The following is a 17,844-nucleotide window of genomic DNA, read 5'->3' as shown; positions in this document are numbered from 1 at the left end:
AGTGAGAAGTGACCCTTGTAGTGCTAACCGGTGCATATTGCCACGGGCCCTTGCAGCCAGCCCTGTTGACAGCACTGAGCGATTGCTCCGGATCCAGGGGTTTTTTTGCAAACCCCGTTCAGTCAGGACCCTGTTGAGACGGGCGACGTAGCAGGCTCACGTTGAGCAGCGATGGATTTGGGTCCGTGCTTACGCCCACTCTGCTGCTGGGCCCCTGCCAGGCCGGTCTGGTGCCCCGCGTGGCTTAGCATGCTCCCAGCCTCTCTGCACCAGGCAGGAGCGAAGCCTTCCTTTGGGGCCGGCGCCTCAAGGAGCCAGGGAGCATTCGCGGCTCTGAAATGTCGACATTTGCTTCTGGCTGCTCTGAGAGCCTGGGGCAGGGACACACTCGTCCCCTGCATCTGGGCAGCTCGAGGCACGGGGAGGCCCGGATCTCGGCTGCAGTTTGTGAGCAGCAGAGAGAGGATAATACAAGTCAGCGTGGAGCAAGGCTTGCCCTGACATGGGACCTGCTTGGGCAGGGGACCTGCCTCCCCGTGCTGTGGCGGGCGCGCGGCACCCCTTCCCCATGCTGCTCACGGTTGCCAGCCCCCCGTCTGGGGCATGGCAGGGGGTGCGGGGAAGCTGGATGCCAGCGTGGTGAATGAAGTCTCTGTGTCGCAGGAAGGGTTGTGAAGGAGACTGTTGTCCCCTGTTACCCTGAGGCTGATGAAAATGAGCTGACAGAACAGAGGCTGCATTAGCCTAATTATGGCCATAAACGATACCTCAGTGGTGGATTTGCCGTTCTCAGTGACTTCCTGTTTTCAGCTTTGAGATGCAAATTTTTGCACAGTCCTCGATCCAGATTCTCTGCTCATTAGCATGAGCCCTGACTAGCTCCACTTCTGCTTGAAAGAGCTGCTTTTCCCGTGTTTTCAAACCCCTGGCGTATGTCGGTTCCTGCGCATAGACGCGTGCAGCGGTCCAGCGCCGGGGCAGGGCAGGGCAGGGAGAAGGGGCGAGGCCAGGTGGGCACGCGCCGGAGGCCGTCGGTCTCCAGGAATAACGACGCATAATCCGCCTGGGGGGATTGCTGTGCCTGCCTTGCAAATCCTGGCTCCAGAGAGAGCCATTAATGGCGGATGCCGCCAGATGTGCATGGCCGTGAGCCCATCTGCAGACAGGCAGCAGCCCCCTGCATGGCTCTGCCCCGGCTCCGAGGGTCCGGGCACAGTGCATCCCTGGTCCCACCCAACAAAGCAAGAGCCGTGCGTCTTGCACTCGCTTCCATGGGCGCGGATATTAAACCTGGGATCGGGCGCCGTTTGTTTTGCCTCCTGCTGGAAAAATGAAGCTCATCATCACGGAAGGTTAAAAAAATTACCCTAGAAAAATCGTTGTGAAACGAGTGTTACCTCTATGGATTTTTTTTTTATGTCTGCCATAATCCGCGCGCACGAGAGCTGCCGTATATCTGGAGCCTACGGCACGCTCCGTGGTAAATGTCAGCGCGGTAATACTCGGCTCTCCTTGGGCCTGGAAGCGCAGGGTTTGTTAGGGTAACGGGCGCCATCTAACCCGGCCTGCGTACGGGCGGGCGTTTCTGGCATCGCCACCGGCCAGCGCCCTGCAGGCCCCCCCAGCTCCCCCGAGCCCCATGTACCCGGGTTGGGCTCCGCTGTAACTCTGACTGCCCACCCCTGTCCCCCCCTGGGCTCCCTCCCTTCCCGGCTGCCTCGGTCCTGCCTCCTGGAGGCAACGCTCACGCCGCGGCTGAACCTTCCTAGCAGGGAGTCAGGTTTTCGAGGAGAGAGCGAAGCCTGTGCTGCCCTGAGCCAGAGCCCTCGGCAGCCTCCACGGGAGGCCCAGGCTCCTGCTGCTGCCTTGGCATGGGGCTGGGGAGCGTGCCCGCGGGGAGGGAGATGCAGCTGCAGCCCTTGCTCGTGGGTTGGATGCTGGAGGGGGATGCAGCAGGTTGTGCAGGGTTTGGCCTGTGGCCTGGAGAGCCATGAGTGGACGAGGCGAAAGCCGGGCCGTTGCATCCCCGGTGCGGCGCCCTGTCCCACTCGGCTCGCGGGTTCCCTGCCCTGGCCCAGAAGCAGCGGTCAGCCCCGTTGCGCCGGCAGGAGCGGCTTTGCTGCCGGGATTGTCGAGGGCCCTTCGGGAGCTGATCCCGCTCTGTGCGGAGAGCAGCAGGGTCAGAAGGGCCCAAACCCCGTTTCCAGGGCTGGGGGGCTCCCACCTCCCTTGACACGTGCCGGGCTGGGCAGCCCAGGGCGGGTGCCTCGGCCCCGTCTAATCACTCTCGGCACTGAAAGGCCGGCGAGGCTTTTGCGGGAGAAGGTGCTTCCCCACCTCTGATTTAATAGGCACTGGGAGCAAGAAATACGGTGAGTGTGAATCAAATGGCAATGTCAGTCACTGCCAGCCGGTGCCGCGCGGTCCCCCGTGGCCGTAGCTGCGAGGCAGACTCTATTACTGCCGCTCACAAGAGCTCCGCGTCCATCACTTAACATTCATAATTCACAGGCAGGAAGGCATCATCTTTCTTCCCCCTCCACCGCCCCTTCCCCTCCCTGCCTCCCCCCGTACCCTGGCTTCCCCTCCTCTCACTGGCACATAATGAGTTTGATAAGAAATTGTCTGGTTAACAGGATTAGCCATGGAAATCTCTAGTCCCCTCCTATTCATTTTGTAATGTTTCTCATCCTGTTCTGTAATTTTCTGCTGGTATTAGACATCTCTGGACCACCTCGGGAGATTAATTCCTGCCTGTTCTTTGATAGCGTGAATGCTGATACACCAGAATGGTGTGCGGTGCAGCTGGAGGTGCCACGCTGTCGTTACGGGGAATTTGCATGAAACCCCATTAACCCTTTCCTCCGGGCGCCTCGTTCTGGGAGAGTCGCCTCCCTCGAAGTGCGCCCGGCCCCAACCCCGTGGGCGCAGGGAGCGGGGCTGGGCCCGGGGCCTGGCCACGGCCTTTCTGCCCATTAGTTGGTTGCGTATGTGTAGTGAAAATGGCTTCGATCCCTGAGTGTCTTTGCATATTAATGGGCCGGTCCAGCAAAACCCTGCCACTGTCCCCAGGGAGGCTCCTGCCTGGGTTTTAGCAGTTCCTCTCTTGCAAAAACCTCTTCCAACTCTCAGGCATTGAAACCCAGTGGGCCAAATCCTGCTCTCATTTACACGCCTGTCAATCCAGTGAGTTCACTGGTGTTATTTTGGATTTATTGCTGTGAAGTGGGGAGAGATCGGCCCCATGGTAAAGAATGACCTTGGCTTGAATAACTCCCCCTGATTCCTAGGCGCCCCAGGAAGTTATCACAGAGATGTCTTAGGATCTGTTTTCCTGAGCTCCCCGGGTTGTCCGTCCTTCCCGGGGAAGTGTGGTGCCCAGTGAAGACGTTGCTCAAAGCAGCTGTGAGAGGGTGCTCTGGGGCTCTTGGCTCCCCAAGGGGGATGTCGACATCGCTGTGCTTTTGGGAGATGCCAGGCCCCGGGCTGCACTTCCCCGTGGCCTGAAACAGGTGATCAGCTTGGCTAGGCAAAAGTGCCACGTTTCTGGCTCTATGTGCGGCTGCTCGCATAACCTATCGCTCGCCGCACGCCGAAGCAAAACTCGTGGTGTGTTTTCATCATCCGAGCTGAGACGAACACGCAAGGCAAACGATAAATGGCCACGGGATTGAGGCATTGATTATTCTTTTGGCTGAAGGATGCCAAGGGCTTGCTCGTGTTTAGACAGGAATTCCTTTTTCCCTTGACAGAGGGGCTGCTAACCCACATCTCTCCCTTCCCGGAGTGAATCGCTGATTGAATGAGACTTTCTCTTTCTGTTTGGATGCCCTCGGACACATGAGCTTCCCTGGGATGATTTGCCAGCCTTTGGGCGGTGAATCCTTGGGTGCCGGCTGTGCCGGAGCAGAGGTTGCTATCGAAGCGGGGGTCGGTCGGCAGCGTCCCGTTCTGACGGGGCCCTCAAAGTCCCCTCCTGTTTCCTCGTTGCCTGTGGCCCTCGGGGTTGGATTTCTGGGGTGAGGATTGGGCTTTACAAATTCAGTGCTAAACGCTTCTGAATCTCCGTGTAAAAACAAACACCCTCAACTCGCTGCGCTCTCGGGGGCGTTTCTACCGTGAACTTGTTCACGAGTCTGCTTGTGGAAAGCAAACAGCAGAGGGATGAGTGGACAGGCAGAGCCAATTTCCATTAAAACCTGAACAAACATTTGCAGAACACTTGTTTGTCGAAATTGCCAAGTCCCAGCTCATTAGCAACTCTCCAGCGGACCCGAAAGGCAGAACGTTTCCCGCTGATCAAAAGAAATGCGTTTGCACCGCAGGCAGCGTAACCCGTGGAACTCACTGCCACAAGGTATCACTGAGCTTGGCACGTCCCAAGAAGGAGAAGGACTCGGCCGCGGTGAGCCCACCGCAGCATCCAGCGTGGTCACAAACCGTACGTGCCTTTGGGTCCAGAATCGGAGCCTCCTGCCCCGGGTGCTGGCTGCTGCCCGTCACGGGACGCTGAGTTACCCAGTTCCCAGGTCCACCCCAGCCCGGTGACCCCCATGTGCGCCAGCTCGCCAACCCCTGCCGTGCCCTGTGAGTCTTCAGAGGCTGGCGAATACCTTGGGTATGCACTGCCTGCAGTGGAGGCCTGCATTGCCCTGGCAATAGTTGCCTTACGGAGAGGCAGCCTGGCTCGCTCGGCCTGAAAGCCGCGCCGGGGGTGGTGGCTCTGCAGCCTGCTTTATCTGCACGCAGAGAGCAGAGCCGGATGCGATGCAGGAGCTGAAATACGGCAGCTGGGAGGCTTGTGTTAACTCTCTTTTACTGTTGTTTGTAGAGGGTGTCTACATGCTGCAGCTCCGCTGGCTCTCCCAGGGCCGTAAATCCAGGGGCCAACGCCAGCCCCAGCCCTCGGGCTAGCGAGCCTTTCAAAGGAGGCCGGGGTCTTGCCATGAGTTCTGCATGCTGCTAAGAGCTGATTCATTGGAAAATCATTTGTTTCTGAACAGCAGCTTTTGCAGCGTGCAGAAGGGGATTTGCCGAGGGATTAGCACCCGGAGCGTAAATCGATGTTCTCCTGTGCGGTGACACCTTGGGGGCCCGGCCGAGAGAGGGCAAAACCCTGCTGCGGTGGAGCAGCATTGCAGAGAGATGGGCTAGCGGCTGGGGGTGGTGGTGGTGCACAGGACCCTTCCTGATGGGGTTTGGGGCCCTTGCCCTGAGAACAGCAAGCAGCAGCCCCAGAGCGTTGGCTGTGCCCAAGACCTGCTACGGCCAGGTGCTAAAGGCCGAGGGCAGGAGGGGCAAAGCCTGCGGCCCTTGGGGGAGGTGCGCCGGGGGTAACAGGAGGGTTCAAGGAGCACTGTGATGTCCTGGAGCGTGGCAGGCAGGCAGTGCCCCTTTGCAAGCAGGCCAGGGCCTTCCCTTGGTGGAGCTGCCCGCGGGTGTGGGTGGAGGAGGTTGCTAATGAGGGGTGGCTTGGAGGGAGAAGAAAGCGCAGCCAAGCAGAAAGGATAAAAGGGCCTTTGTCAATAATAGATCTGGCGGTGCCAGCCGAGGAGAGCTCTGTGCTAATGGGAGGCGAACGGCGACACGAGGCTGCGGGGGAAGCGGGACAGGACTAGCTGAGGGGCCACCGGGCTCTGCGGGTGATGCCATGCTCTGGGCCTGGCAATCGCAGGAGAGCCCTGCCCTGCCCTGCCCTGCCCTAGCGCTGAGCGGGCGGCTGGAGGATCCCACATCGGCGCTTGGAGCAGCCCGCCTTGGAGGCTTTGCAAGGCCAGCAGAGCTGGGCCTGCCCGGGGGGCAGGGGAAGGGGTGCAGCATCAAGGGCAGGGGACCTGTGATGGCACAGGTGCAGTCTTGGCAGCTTTGTGGGACCGTGGCAGTGCTGCCTCCTGTCCCAGCAGCTTCGCTGCAGCGCCCAGCCCTGCCCAGGTAGCTGCAATCTGGAGGATGCTCTCCCCAGAGATGCTCTTGCGCTCTGGGCCCTGCGTTTGGGGCTGGTGGTAGGCAGGGGCACTGCTGCTTTGGAGCAGCAGGCGTTTTACCCCCACCGCCTGCGACGATTGCATCCTGTTTGCAAACCTCCCTGCCGGCCTCTTTCTTGTTTCCTCCTCCTCTCTCAGCAAATCCATTTAAATGCAATTCCATTCTTAAAGCCTCTCCTTCATGCATGTCTAATGAATGTCAGGGAGACGCTATTACAATGGTGCGGAGCAGGATCCAATCTTGCAGAGTGTCTACAAGTCATTTAGAGGAAGCCCTGGGAGCGCGCCCAGTTTTATTACAGCATAATTAGAAATAAAATCTTGTTGCAAGAGGAGAATGAAAGATGGGTGTTAATCCTGCTATAGGAGAAGATAGAGTTGTACTTGGAGAGGAGATTAAGGACGGGAGGAGAAAAGCCTTTCACGACGCCCCAACTTTCATCCCGGCTTTTAATTTGCATCTCCCGCTGGCTCAGCAGCACCTCGGCAGCAGTCCCACGCCGCAGCGGTGCCGAGGGGGCAGCGCTCCCGAGAGGCGGGGAGTGGGGGACCGGCGGGGGCAGAAGGTTGTCTCTGGACCGCGCGCCCGCCTGGGATCCAGCACCCAGGAGGAAAGTGTCTCCTGTCCTGGGTGGGAAGGACTCGTGCTTAGATCTGCAGCGGGAGGGAGGACAGCAGTGAGGTCGGGGTCCCTGCCAGGCGGCTCTGCAAGCCAGGCTGTCTGAGGGCCGAGCAGGGCACAGTGCCCCGGTCTCCTGCCCTGCAGCTGCCCAGGTGCATGCACAGGGTGTTCCCGTCCCAGCCCTGGCGCTTGCTCGGGGGAAGACAGGTCGCTCGGACGTCACCGCTGCCTTCCTGGAATTGCCCCGTGGGACGTGCATCGTAACGTGGGCACTGTGCTAGCCCGGTGGGCGGAGGCGTTGCCTGACAGGTTTGTTCCCCTGCCAGCCCAGGAGTGGGGTTGGAGGACAGCAGGCTCCTGGCCAGCGAGTGCAGGGTGGGTCTGGGAGCCGAGACCCCGGTGGGTCAAGGTAGGCTTTGAATGAGCTGCCTGGCTGCTGCTTTCCAGGACATTGGCTCGGGCAAGCCTTGCGGTGTGGAGCTGTGCAGGGGCAGCAGGGAGGCTGCTCCGCGGGGAAGGTGGGGGGAAGCCTCCAGCTTGTCCTGCAAGGACAGACGGCCGCTCCAACCTCCCGTGCCCCTCCGAGCTGCGGCAGAGGCTGCTCCCACGGCTCCCTTGAGACGACATTTCTAGGGCACTTTATTCTCCCTCCCACTGAGCCTGCTCCTCCTGGATGCAGGAGGAAGAGGAAGGCGAGGAGGCCTTCAGCACAAAGCATGACCCACTTATGGAGCTGGGCTTGGTTCCTTTGCAGATGCCCAGGACAGTCGCAGCACCCATGCTTTCAGAGCAATGCAGGAGATCTGTGGTGCCTTAGAGAGGGGCAGGGGGCCTGCCACCGCCTCGCGAGCCCCCGGGGTTACGTCTGCAGGGGCACGGGGCAATAAATCTGTCGGACACTGTGTGGTGCTGATTACTTTTGCATTCAGGTCGATGTGCGGCTTCTCTGTGACATCCCCAGGATGGGCAGGTGGGGCTTTCATCTCCCAGTCCATCTGACCTCTCGGCCGTAGGTACCTACAGAGCAGCCTCGACCTGCTGCCAGTCTAGGAATTAGGCTGCCCTGAAGGAGGTCAGGGCCCCGTGACCGGGCATGGCCGCTGGGTTGGTGGGCTCTCTCCTTCCCCCTTTTGCAGGGGTTTGTATTTGGGATCTGGGTCCTGCAGGAAGAAGTGGGTTGGGTGGTGGGAAAGGGATTGGGCTGAGAGATGCGCGCAGCATCCAGGCAGTGCCGAGCAGCCCCAGGACGGATCTCCAGGCTTGGAGGACGGAGACTCCCTTCTCCAGCCCACACCCGCAGTCCCCGGTGCTGCTGAAAATCACAGGCTTTGTTCCTTGGGGCTTCCCCATGCATGCACCCCCTTTGCCCCAGGGACAATTCGTCACTTTATAACTGGCTAGAAACATCACCGAGCGTTCATTGAATTTGTCCAGGATGCCTTGGGATGCATCTGCTCCAAGCCTGGCTAATTCATAAATGCTGGCACCTATTGATTCTCCCGCGGCTAAAATAGAATGTGTAAGGAAATATTGGCCCCAGAGCACCAAGGGAAAGTTATCTCATTAGTCTTATGAACTATAAAATGTGCTCTCTCCTGGAGCCCTGACCCCATTGTTTTTATAAATCTATATTGGATAGAGCAGCAACTGGTAACCTATATTGATTGTAATTTTTCTCCTGGAATCAGAAGGCCCCTGGGACTGATACTGTAGTTTCTTGGCCACTCCAGGCTGCGGTGTTGGAAATGGGCTTTGGCAGCGCAGCGAGTCGGCCTGTGCGCTCGGGTCCTCCACCGCAGCCAGGGCGCGTGGGAAGGCTCCCCTGTAATCCAGTCACCTGCGGTCCTGCACGCGGCGGTCTCTGGCCATCGGCTGTCTGAGCCTCTCCAAAGCTCAGCCGGGCAAGAGGGGCATTGCTCTCACTGACTTCCCCACCCGCACGCTCCCCCTTCCTTGCCTGCTCTTGCACTGAAGTCAGTCTGGGATAAGAAGGGATTCCCCCGGCTCTCTGCAGCCCACCATTCATTGCCTTGGCCTTCCCTGTTCATTGCCTTGTTCATTGCCTTGGCCTTCCCCGAGTCAAAGGCAGTCGGTGGGAGAGGATGGAGAAGTGGCCAGCTCCACTTGGCTAGGGACTCTGGGCAAAGGCTGTTCAAAGACACTCCGAGAGGCAGTGTGGTCAGCGATAACGAAGATGAGCGCAACACAACTGGACCTCGAAACAGCGGCGATGGCAGCGACCAAGACAGGGAAGAAGTGGCCAATGCAAACCCCAGTCGCGGGATGAGAACTAAGAGACTGCATTATGGAAAGGACTGTGGGCGGTTGTGTGGGCTTTAAATGTGTTTTAAGGTTTGTGTAGAAATGCTTATCTGGAATGCTGTGTGTATATCTAGAAATATTCCCCCCCCTCCCCCCCCGCCAAAAAAAGCCTTCGCTTCCCCTGAAGCCGTGGGCGTCTGCCTGCAGCTGGGCACGACCCAGGAGATGAGGTTGGAGCAGTGATGTGACCTGGGCTTGCTGGTGTCTTTTCCCAGGTTTTGCAGTTCTTCCCCACCCAGCAGCGGGACCAGGAGCAAAGGGGACGCTGCGGGGAGCAAAGAGGGCCAGCGCTTCCCCTTCTTGCAAGCCACGCACACACTGTAATTAGGCATCCCAGCAGTCCCCGTGCAGCTCCTCTAACCAGCGTCATTCTCCACTAAATTACCTGTCCTGTTTGTAAAAGCGGGAGAGGGGCTGCCCAGCCGCACGGCCCCCACACGCAGCGCCAGGGCATCTGTCCCGCTGTCTGGTGCAACAGCAGAGCCCCTCATTGTGCCCAGGGTTGAGTGTTCCCGCTTTTGAGCCATAGTAATACCCACACCCCCTGCACCGACGGCTTGCCCGCTCTCCTTATCGTAAGGAGACGTGCTGGTGCCTCTGGGGCTGTCCCAGGGCACTCTGTGTCCAGAGATGGAGCTCACCCTACACCCCGACCCTGGGGCCTGGAGACCCACTTGTGCCCGGTTCTGGACACCTGGGCCAAGCTGGGGGCATGTGCCTGGCTGCCAGCTCCACCAGTGCAATAGTGAGCTTCCCAGGGCTTGTTCCTGAGCACCAGCTCCTGGAGTTATGCGAACTGGGAGACTCTTAGCTTTCATTCTGGAGAGTTTTCTAGCCCTCGTAGTAGCAGAGAGGAGCAGCCTAAAGGCTCAGAGACCGTGATTCAGACACACAGGACCCAAGACAAGCGATTTCCTTGCAGCTCATCACTCTCTGGGCCCTGTTTCATGACACTGTAACCCTCACCGTGGGCCTTACTGCATACACTGGTGACCAGAGCGGGGCTCCAGGGGTGGCCGGGCTCTTCTCAGCCCCTCTGTCCTTGTTCTGCAGAGCGGGACACCCTGCTCCCCGGAGAGTTTGCTCCAGCTGGATGCGACACCGGACGCTGGGGCGCTGAGTGAGGGCAGGGACCGCTCGCGCGGGTCACGGGAGGGGGTGGCCGTGTTTGCGAGGGCGTCTCTGGGCTTCTGCTGCAGGTGCTGCGGTCCCCCAGGATGGAAAGCTGGAGGCTGGAGAGGTGGCCCGACCTGCCCTCCTCACCCCTTGCATTTAGGGAGGACGCAGCCTGTTCCCCTTGCCCAGTTGCTGTCCCTGTGCTGAGGCTGAGCTTCCCCAGAGGGGCTCATGGCACGGCGTGGTGCCTCAGTAGTCTGCATCTCCCCTCCCCAGGACTCCTGCCTGCCCCCGCCCCAGAGAGCCAGGCCCTTGCGTGGCACCAGCAAGGGCTCGTTAAGACCGGTGCAGACCAGGACAGGGTGGTACCACGGCGCGAGCCTGGATCTGCCGCTGTTTCACATGTGGGGATATTTTCTTTCCCCTTTGGTCTCGGCATGTTTCTTTGCTCTCCGTGGCGGGCGCCCGGCAGGTTCCTCATCCATCCCGCCCGCAGCAGGCTGTAATTTGATTCTCATCAAACATGCAGAACCGCTGTTGCAGGAGCCCCCTCCAGAGGGTTGAACATAATACCGCTGATTTCTGCTCTTCCCCTATCTCGCCGCGCATCGCGCCCGCTCTCCACCGCCTTTGTTTCTGGAGAAGCAGCACAGCGCCGTTGAAAGCACTGCTGCAATTAAATATGCACAAAAAATCACGGGGGGAAGAGGACGGGCAGGGCTGCGGAGCGGCACTTTGCAAGATGGAGCAGCTGCGTATTGCCATGGAAACTGCCTCCCCCTTGCTGAAACTTCCAGTGCAGCCAGCAGGCCAGGCGTACTGGTTTGCTGGGAGAGGCAGAATTCAGGATGCACTTGCATGTCGTTTCACTTGCGATGCCCGAGCTGTTCTTCTCCCTCGGCCTGCCCCGTGAATCCCCCGGTAGTTCAGAGCTGCCGCGGTTCTGCGCTTGGCTCCCGGTTGTATCATACGTGAGGTGTGCGCTGCAGCCTCGACTTTGCAATGTCCTAACGCGGAGACTAAACAGCACCTGCAGATTAGGACGAATGCACTGGTGACCCCCTCCCTGCCTTCCCTGCCAGGACGCAGACAGAGAGGACCCTGTGTCCACCGCTTCACCTCACAAACCGTGCACGCGGCGCGCTCCTTAGTTAGTTTGGTCCCCAACACTGCTGTCGGCGCCTGGACAGGCAGGGGCTGCAAGACCTGGGCTGAGGTGCATCCCAAAGAGATTGTGCAGGTGGCTTTCCAACCTCTATTTACATCAGCCTTGGAGTCACTTTGAGGCATATTAACATTTAAGTAATACCAGGCAGCCGGTGCATGGGGAAAGTGCTCCAGGCCTCTCCTCCAAGGCGCCCCAGCTCTGCCAGCACGGCCCATCCCCAAGGACCGTGGCACTTGTGCGCTGCAGCTGATGAGAGCAGAGGAGGGAGCCAGGGTGCTGGCTTATCCCAGCTCTGGAAGGGGAGTGGGGCCTGGTGGGAAGCCTGGGATCCGGACCTGAATTTGCACCTGATGCCCTCAGAGGGAACAGCCATTTCTGGCAGCACCGGAGCTGAGCTGGGAGTGCTCGGGTGGCTGCTGTGCCAGGGCAGGAAGCCTTCCCTTGGCGCAGGCTGCAGGCGCAGGCTGGCCGGCCGCAGGTCTTTGTGCCAGAGGGGAGAGGCCAGGCCGGGTCGGGATGGCCGATTCCCTCTTGTTACCGCATTTCTGCTGCTGTTGCAGTGCTGGATGTGGGTCTTCCCTCTGCCCTGTCCAGGACTGCCCAGGCTACGTCCACGTGAGGTCAAAGCAACCATGCGGGTGACTCCCCACTCGGGAGTCCTGCCCCAGACACAGCCGCATTTCAGCAATGAGCAAAGCAGCCTTGATTTCTTTGGGGTCTTTTGCAGTCCAAGGCCCCGCGTCCCTATCCGAAGCTCTTGGTGGGATGAGAGCAGCTTCCCAGTGGGGAAAACTACCTTTAGCCTCCCTCCAAAGTCTTTGCCTTGCCCTCCTTTTCATGCTGCAGCTAGGCTCTTCTTGGAGGCAGGCATTTACTTAATACCGTTAGTTAACATTAATGAATATGAAGAGTGAATGATAATGCTTATGCCTGGCCTGCCAGGGGGAGCAGCATTACCTGTTAACAACCCCCCCTTTGCCTGCTCAGGGCCCTGAGCCCTGGCTACAGAGACCTGGCTGCTGCGGGCGCCGTGGTCTCGGCGTGGGTGGCCGTGTCGCCAGCCGCTCCTGCTGACGGGGTTGTGTTGCTGCCTCCCTGCCGTCCTCTGGAATTTCTCCCTGGTGCTCAAGTACCAACTTAAGACCTTATTTGTTTGCGTGAGCTTCTAAGCAAGTTAAGCTAATTGTTAACTCGGCAGGCTGGATTCACTTTTAATTGCAGCGTTCTGCAGAGCACATCACGGTGGCGCAAAGCTCCCCCCTCGCCAGGCCCGTCCGCCCAGAACGGGCAGTAGCGGACTCGCCCTGTGCTCTGCCAGTGGCCACGGGCACGGGCTATTCTCCCCTGTCAGCCAAGCCTCCATGGGACGGGCATCAGTTTGCCCATCATGATGTGGGTGCAAAGGGAAGTGAGCGCAGCAATGGAGCTGGCTCTCCGGGGTGTGGGCAAAGGCCACTGCACCTGCCCTCTTCCCAGTCTTCTTGAACCCACAGCCCAGATGTCTGCTCTTTGTTTCTGCCTTCCATGCTGGAAGGCAGCTGGTAACCAGGCTCTGCCCTCTCTCGTTGTGTCTCCAGAAAATAGGTTTTTTATTACGTCCTACGGCGGCTTGTACATATCGGACGTGCAGAAGGAAGATGCCTTGTCCACCTACCGCTGTATCACCAAGCACAAGTACAGCGGAGAGACGCGCCAGAGCAATGGGGCCAGGCTCTCCGTGTCAGGTAGGTCTTAGGTGTCCTGGTCGGAGCTCCCTGCTTGTCTCTGCCTCGCTGCCCCCGTGGTGATGTCCATCGCAGACATGACCGTGGTGTTGGCCCGCCTACCCAGCCAAGTGCCTGCACCGCAGAGGGTCTCTCTCATTCAAGTGTCTCCCCGTGCCTGGCTGAGGGAGGAGGGGTCTGTGGCCTCCTTTCGGGAAGGGGCTCTTTGCCCTGCCATAATTTAGGTCTCCTGCCCCGGGAACACCGCAGCCAGCTTATGTCCATCAGCTCCTGTTTTCTTAGTAGTGGAATGGACTTAACTCCCTTGGTATTACTTCCACGTCACAAGTCCTCCCAAGTTGGAGCGGGGCCTGGCCGCAGAGCAGGGAGCAGCCCTGCCAGCCCCTGTCCTCACCCCTATCTCCGTGGGGTTGGCTCAGGCCCTGGTGTTAGCCCTTAATCAAGACATGAGGAGTGGCGGGGCCTGGCAGCCAGCGCTCCTGGGCTCTGGCACTGCCTGGTTGTATGACCTTGGGCAAGGCACGATAATCCCGGTTTGCTCTGTTTCCCAGCGCTGGTGCAGGGATAATGCCGAGTGCCCTCGGGGGTTGCGTGGATCAGATCATGGGGATGAGCAGCCCCTGCTTTCCTATCCTGCACCGCGACTGGGGCTGAGCGGTGCCATTGCTCTCCAAGAGCAGCTTGCCCACCTGCTGCACCCAAGGTCGCGGAGCCCGGGGAGAGGGCCCAGCCGGCGTCCCAAGGGGTGGGCAGGGCGGCAGCTGTTGGCAACATCTGTCCAAGGGACAGGAGGCCCAAGGCAAGGCAGTGGAGCCAGGCTAGCTGGGGTGCTTTGGGGTGAGCAGCTGGGAGGTGGGAGGTTTCCCCAGGGGACCAGAAACAGCCTGCTTCCCTGTGCATGTCCCTGCCTGAGTGCCCAGGACAGGGCTGGGCATTGCCCTGTCCCATGAGCAGTCCCCGTCCCCCTTGGTGGCGTGGGTGGCTGCGGTGCCGTGCCCTTGGCCACAGCGTGCTCGCTCCCGGCCACTACCATTATTTACATGTCGTGGCGTTTTGCTTCTGCTCGGGAGCGATGACAGAGGCTTCCTTCCCTTGGAATTTAATTTCACGCCTGAGACTCGGTGATTAATTTTCTCCTCTCCCGGCTGCCTGATGGGCCCTTTCGCTTGTAAATTTTGAAATGTGCCACAGAATTTGTGTATTTTGCACCAATTAGGTGTCACCTTGAGTCATTCCTGCAGTGCTGTGTTTATTTATCCCGCCGGCTCCAGGGATGTATAGCTCCCCGTCGGCCCGCAGGGAAGGGCGGCCAGCCATGCTGTGGCCCGGCCTGGCCCGGCCCGGCCCAGCCCAGCCCGGCTCGGCTCGGGTGCTTCTCTGTCGTTGAGCTTGTCCATGGCCTCCTGCGTGCACCAGCACCTTCAGTGCCCGTGAGACTCCGGGCAGGGCCCCGGGGCAGGGCTGCAGCAGGCATCTTGGATGCAGCAGCCTGTGTCCAGCCTGCCCCTCTTCCCACGCGCTGGCCATCCCAGGCCTGTCCCCACAGGGCAGTGCCGCTCTCCTGCAGAGACTGCCACAGGTCATGGAGCCTGTTCCTGAGGAGCTCGCACCCAAGTGTGGTGTGGGTGTGAGGATGGTGGCACGGGCCTGGCAGGGAGCCTGGTCCCCAGCGTCCACCCCCACGTGCTCTAGGGGTGCCGGCCGGAGCGCGCTGTCGGGCTGGGGAGGTTGCATCCAACCTCGCTCCTTTTCTGCGAGCTCATTCCCTCTCTGCGCTTAGACCCAGCAGAGTCCATCCCTACCATCCTAGATGGCTTCCAGTCCAGGGAGGTGCGGACAGGCCAGCTGGTGGAGCTCCCCTGCATCGCATCGGGGTACCCCAACCCGGCCATCCGGTGGATCAAGGACGGGCGCCCACTGCCCGCGGACAGCAGGTGGACCAAGCGTATCACGGGGCTGACCATCAGCGACATGCGTGTGGAGGACAGCGGGACCTACATCTGCGAGGTCACCAACACCTTTGGCTCTGCTGAGGTCACCGGGACCCTCTCGGTCATCGGTAAGAGCTGCCGGGGGTCGGGGACGGAGGTGGCGGTGCCGGTTGAGGAAGTGTGAGCGCACGCAGCAGCAGCGAGGCCCTCCTGTGCACATCTGGAGGAGGGAGAGGGCACATCTGGGGAAGGTGCATGGGGAGGAAAGCCTCCATCCAGCCGCGCTCGGTTTATTTCTTCCCGTAGCTGCGGTGGAGGGGCCAGAACCTGCCCCGGGTCTCATTCTCTTACCACACATTTCCAAGCAGGGAGCCATTTGGATCCACACCCAGGTGTTTGTGTCTGTGCAGGGCGTTTTGGACAGGACATTTGAAACCAGCCCTTGCAATATCGAGCAAGTGGCAAACGCACTGCTCTCCCGGGCAGGCACAGGTGTAAATGCCGTGGGAGGTGGTGGTTTTCAGCATTGGTGTTAGGAAAAGCTTCCGGGCAGCAGAGCCCAGACTCCCCGTCCCCGATGCTGGCGCAGTCTCCAGTGTTACACCCTGCTGCACCAGCTGCTGCTCACGCAGTGGGCTCTGGGTCTCAATAACGTGGTGCATAAGCCTGGACACTGTCTCCAAAATCCCAGGTCCTGACTTAGTGTGCTGTGGGCTCACTGCAAAACAGGGCTAACCAGAGGTCCTTTCAGGGCTGTTGGTTTGCTCTCTGGTGTGCGGACCCGAGGGCGTCAAGCAAAGCCACGAGGAGGAGGGCTGAGCCTAACAGAGGTGGCACAGGGCACTGGCCTGGTGACAAGCCTGTGACTTGCCAGCGCTGCTTGCATTTTGCTGGGTCTGCATCCCGTACCAGAGCCCACTGCACTGCCAGACAGCGCCTAGCGTGCGGGGTCTCTGCAAGGACTTCATTCTGCTGCAGCAAAATCCTAGAGTCCTGGAGCAGCAAGATGAAAGGGTCACATCCAGCGCAGCCCCCTGCCTGAAGCAGGATCAGCCTTGTCCACACCATCCCACACAGACCCATTGCCTAACCTCTTAGCAAAGCACATGGTCAACCCTGGCACAACGCCACCTGCCGCAGGGAGAGCAGGGGCACCGCAGTGGCCGGCATGCTGCAAAGGTTGTTAAAATATGCTCGAGAGATCCCAGGGAGAGGGCCAGGCCCTCTGCTAGAGAGGAAGGCAACCCCCCCTAGTCCAAACCAGTCTGACCAAGGGGTAGAATTCCCTCCTGGCCCCAAATAGGGTGACCGGTCTGATCCTGAGCAGAGGCAGGTACTGTCTGGCCAGGCAGCTCTGGGCTAGCTCTTCAGAGGTTCCTGGTTTGCTGCTGCAACTGGGGAAAGAGCGGGATTTCCAGGGAAACCTGTTGGCAGAGCCCATCGGTGCCTATTGCAACTGGGCACGGCTTGCTCCATGCCCGCCATGGAGCTGAGCACAAGGACGCTGCTGACATCCGTGCTGTGCGACCCGGGAGGTGCCGAGCCCGGCATGCCCCGAGCAAGCACAAGGTGCCGGCCAGCACGTGGGGCTCTGCCTCGGCACAGGGCAGCCGAGCACGCAACGCTGGCGTGCTCTGTGAGCAGCTCCAGAGGGGCGGCTGTGGCTGCGGCTGCGGCGAGCAGGCCTGTCACACCTGGCGTGCCAGCCGCTGTGATGTCTTCTTCCCAGCACGGCCGCCTCCTCGCGCCCTGCCTGATGGCTCCTGGGGCAGCGGAGAGAAAGCGATACACAGGGGAAGGGGCTGCAGGGGGGCGCGCTGCCCCTGCCATGCACGGGGGTGACATCGGGGGTAGGCGCTCGCCGCCGAGGGGGAAGCCGGGGCTGGCACCTGGCTGATTGTGCACTGACATTTCGCGGGTAGTCGCACGAGTCTGCAGGGGGAGAGGGACTGTGTTAATCGGAGGAGTCGCAGGGCTGGTGGAGCAGGGAGTGCATCTGACAGGTGTGCCAGTGACAGCCCCCCAGGCTCCCCCGCGCCATGCTGCTACTTGCAGGACCCCCACCCATCTGCCCGCCAGGCTGCGAGCCGGGCTCCGGCTTCAGCTTCTGGCCAAGTCCATTCCCCGCTCCCCAAAGAAACTCAGAGTCACGGCACCATGGCTGTCAGGACCCTGAGACCCTCCTGCACCCCGTGTGTTCGCTGGCCGCAGGCAACCCGGCAGCCTAGGGCCCAGCCGGGCTAGCGAAGACGTGATGTGACCCCGTGTGTGATGCCACCCACGGGGCTCTCGCCACGTGCCCGACAGCAGCGCGGCGGCAGGAGGCTGCGGTGCCCAGACGCAGCGCAGACAGCAAGCGGGAGGCTTCGCTGCCGCGCAGCACGGAGAGCCAGATCCCACCCAGCGCGTCCGCGGGGCGGCCCCCTCCAGCCGGGCTGCATTACAAGGCTCTTTGCCCGGGCCCCGAGCGCGTGGCTAATCCGCTCCCGCCCTGTCGCACAGACCCTCTGCGCGTGACCCTCACGCCAAAGAAGCTGAAGACGGGCATCGGCAGCACGGTCATCCTCTCCTGCACCCTGGTCGGCTCCCCTGAGTACGCCATCCGCTGGTACCGCAACACCGACCTGGTGGTGGTGGACGACTACATCTCCATCCGGGGCATCAGCAACGAGACCCTCCTCATCACCGCCGCCCAGAAGAGCCACTCGGGCGCCTACCAGTGCTTCGCCACTCGCAAGGCCCAGACGGCGCAGGACTTCTCCGTCATTGTGCTGGAGGGTGAGTCGGCCCCCGGGAGCGGGGAGGGGAAGGGGCGGCTTGGGGGTCCCCGCGCACCTGCCTGGGTCGTCCCACGGCTCGCTGGCTCCTCGCGGGCTTGCCCTTCTGCAAAGCCGGCTTCTCCCTGGGCACGGCCAGCCTGGCTGGGAGCACAGCACCCCTTCTCCCTCGGGGCTGTGGCAGGGCAGGGCACAGCCAA

The 17,844-nt window shown here is 60.6% G+C and overlaps 1 protein-coding gene across 4 annotated transcripts in view; it reads left to right on the top strand.

Annotated features, from left to right (window-relative positions):
* Positions 1–17,844, top strand: part of DSCAML1 (DS cell adhesion molecule like 1) — a 151,131-nt gene that overhangs the window by 92,832 nt on the left and 40,455 nt on the right. For 3 of the 4 annotated variants that reach the window (XM_059719526.1, XM_019490879.1, XM_059719528.1), the window contains exons 4-6: positions 12,790–12,936; positions 14,717–14,995; positions 17,370–17,645. In XM_059719526.1, the coding sequence (XP_059575509.1) occupies positions 12,790–12,936; positions 14,717–14,995; positions 17,370–17,645 (702 nt within the window). The remainder of the gene's footprint in view (positions 1–12,789; positions 12,937–14,716; positions 14,996–17,369; positions 17,646–17,844) is intronic. The other variant, XM_059719527.1, reaches the window with a different exon arrangement.

The sequence above is a fragment of the Alligator mississippiensis genome, chromosome 16 (genome assembly GCF_030867095.1).
Source record: "Alligator mississippiensis isolate rAllMis1 chromosome 16, rAllMis1, whole genome shotgun sequence".
Classification (NCBI taxonomy): domain Eukaryota; kingdom Metazoa; phylum Chordata; order Crocodylia; family Alligatoridae; genus Alligator; species Alligator mississippiensis.
This window is presented reverse-complemented; position numbering and strand designations above follow the sequence as displayed.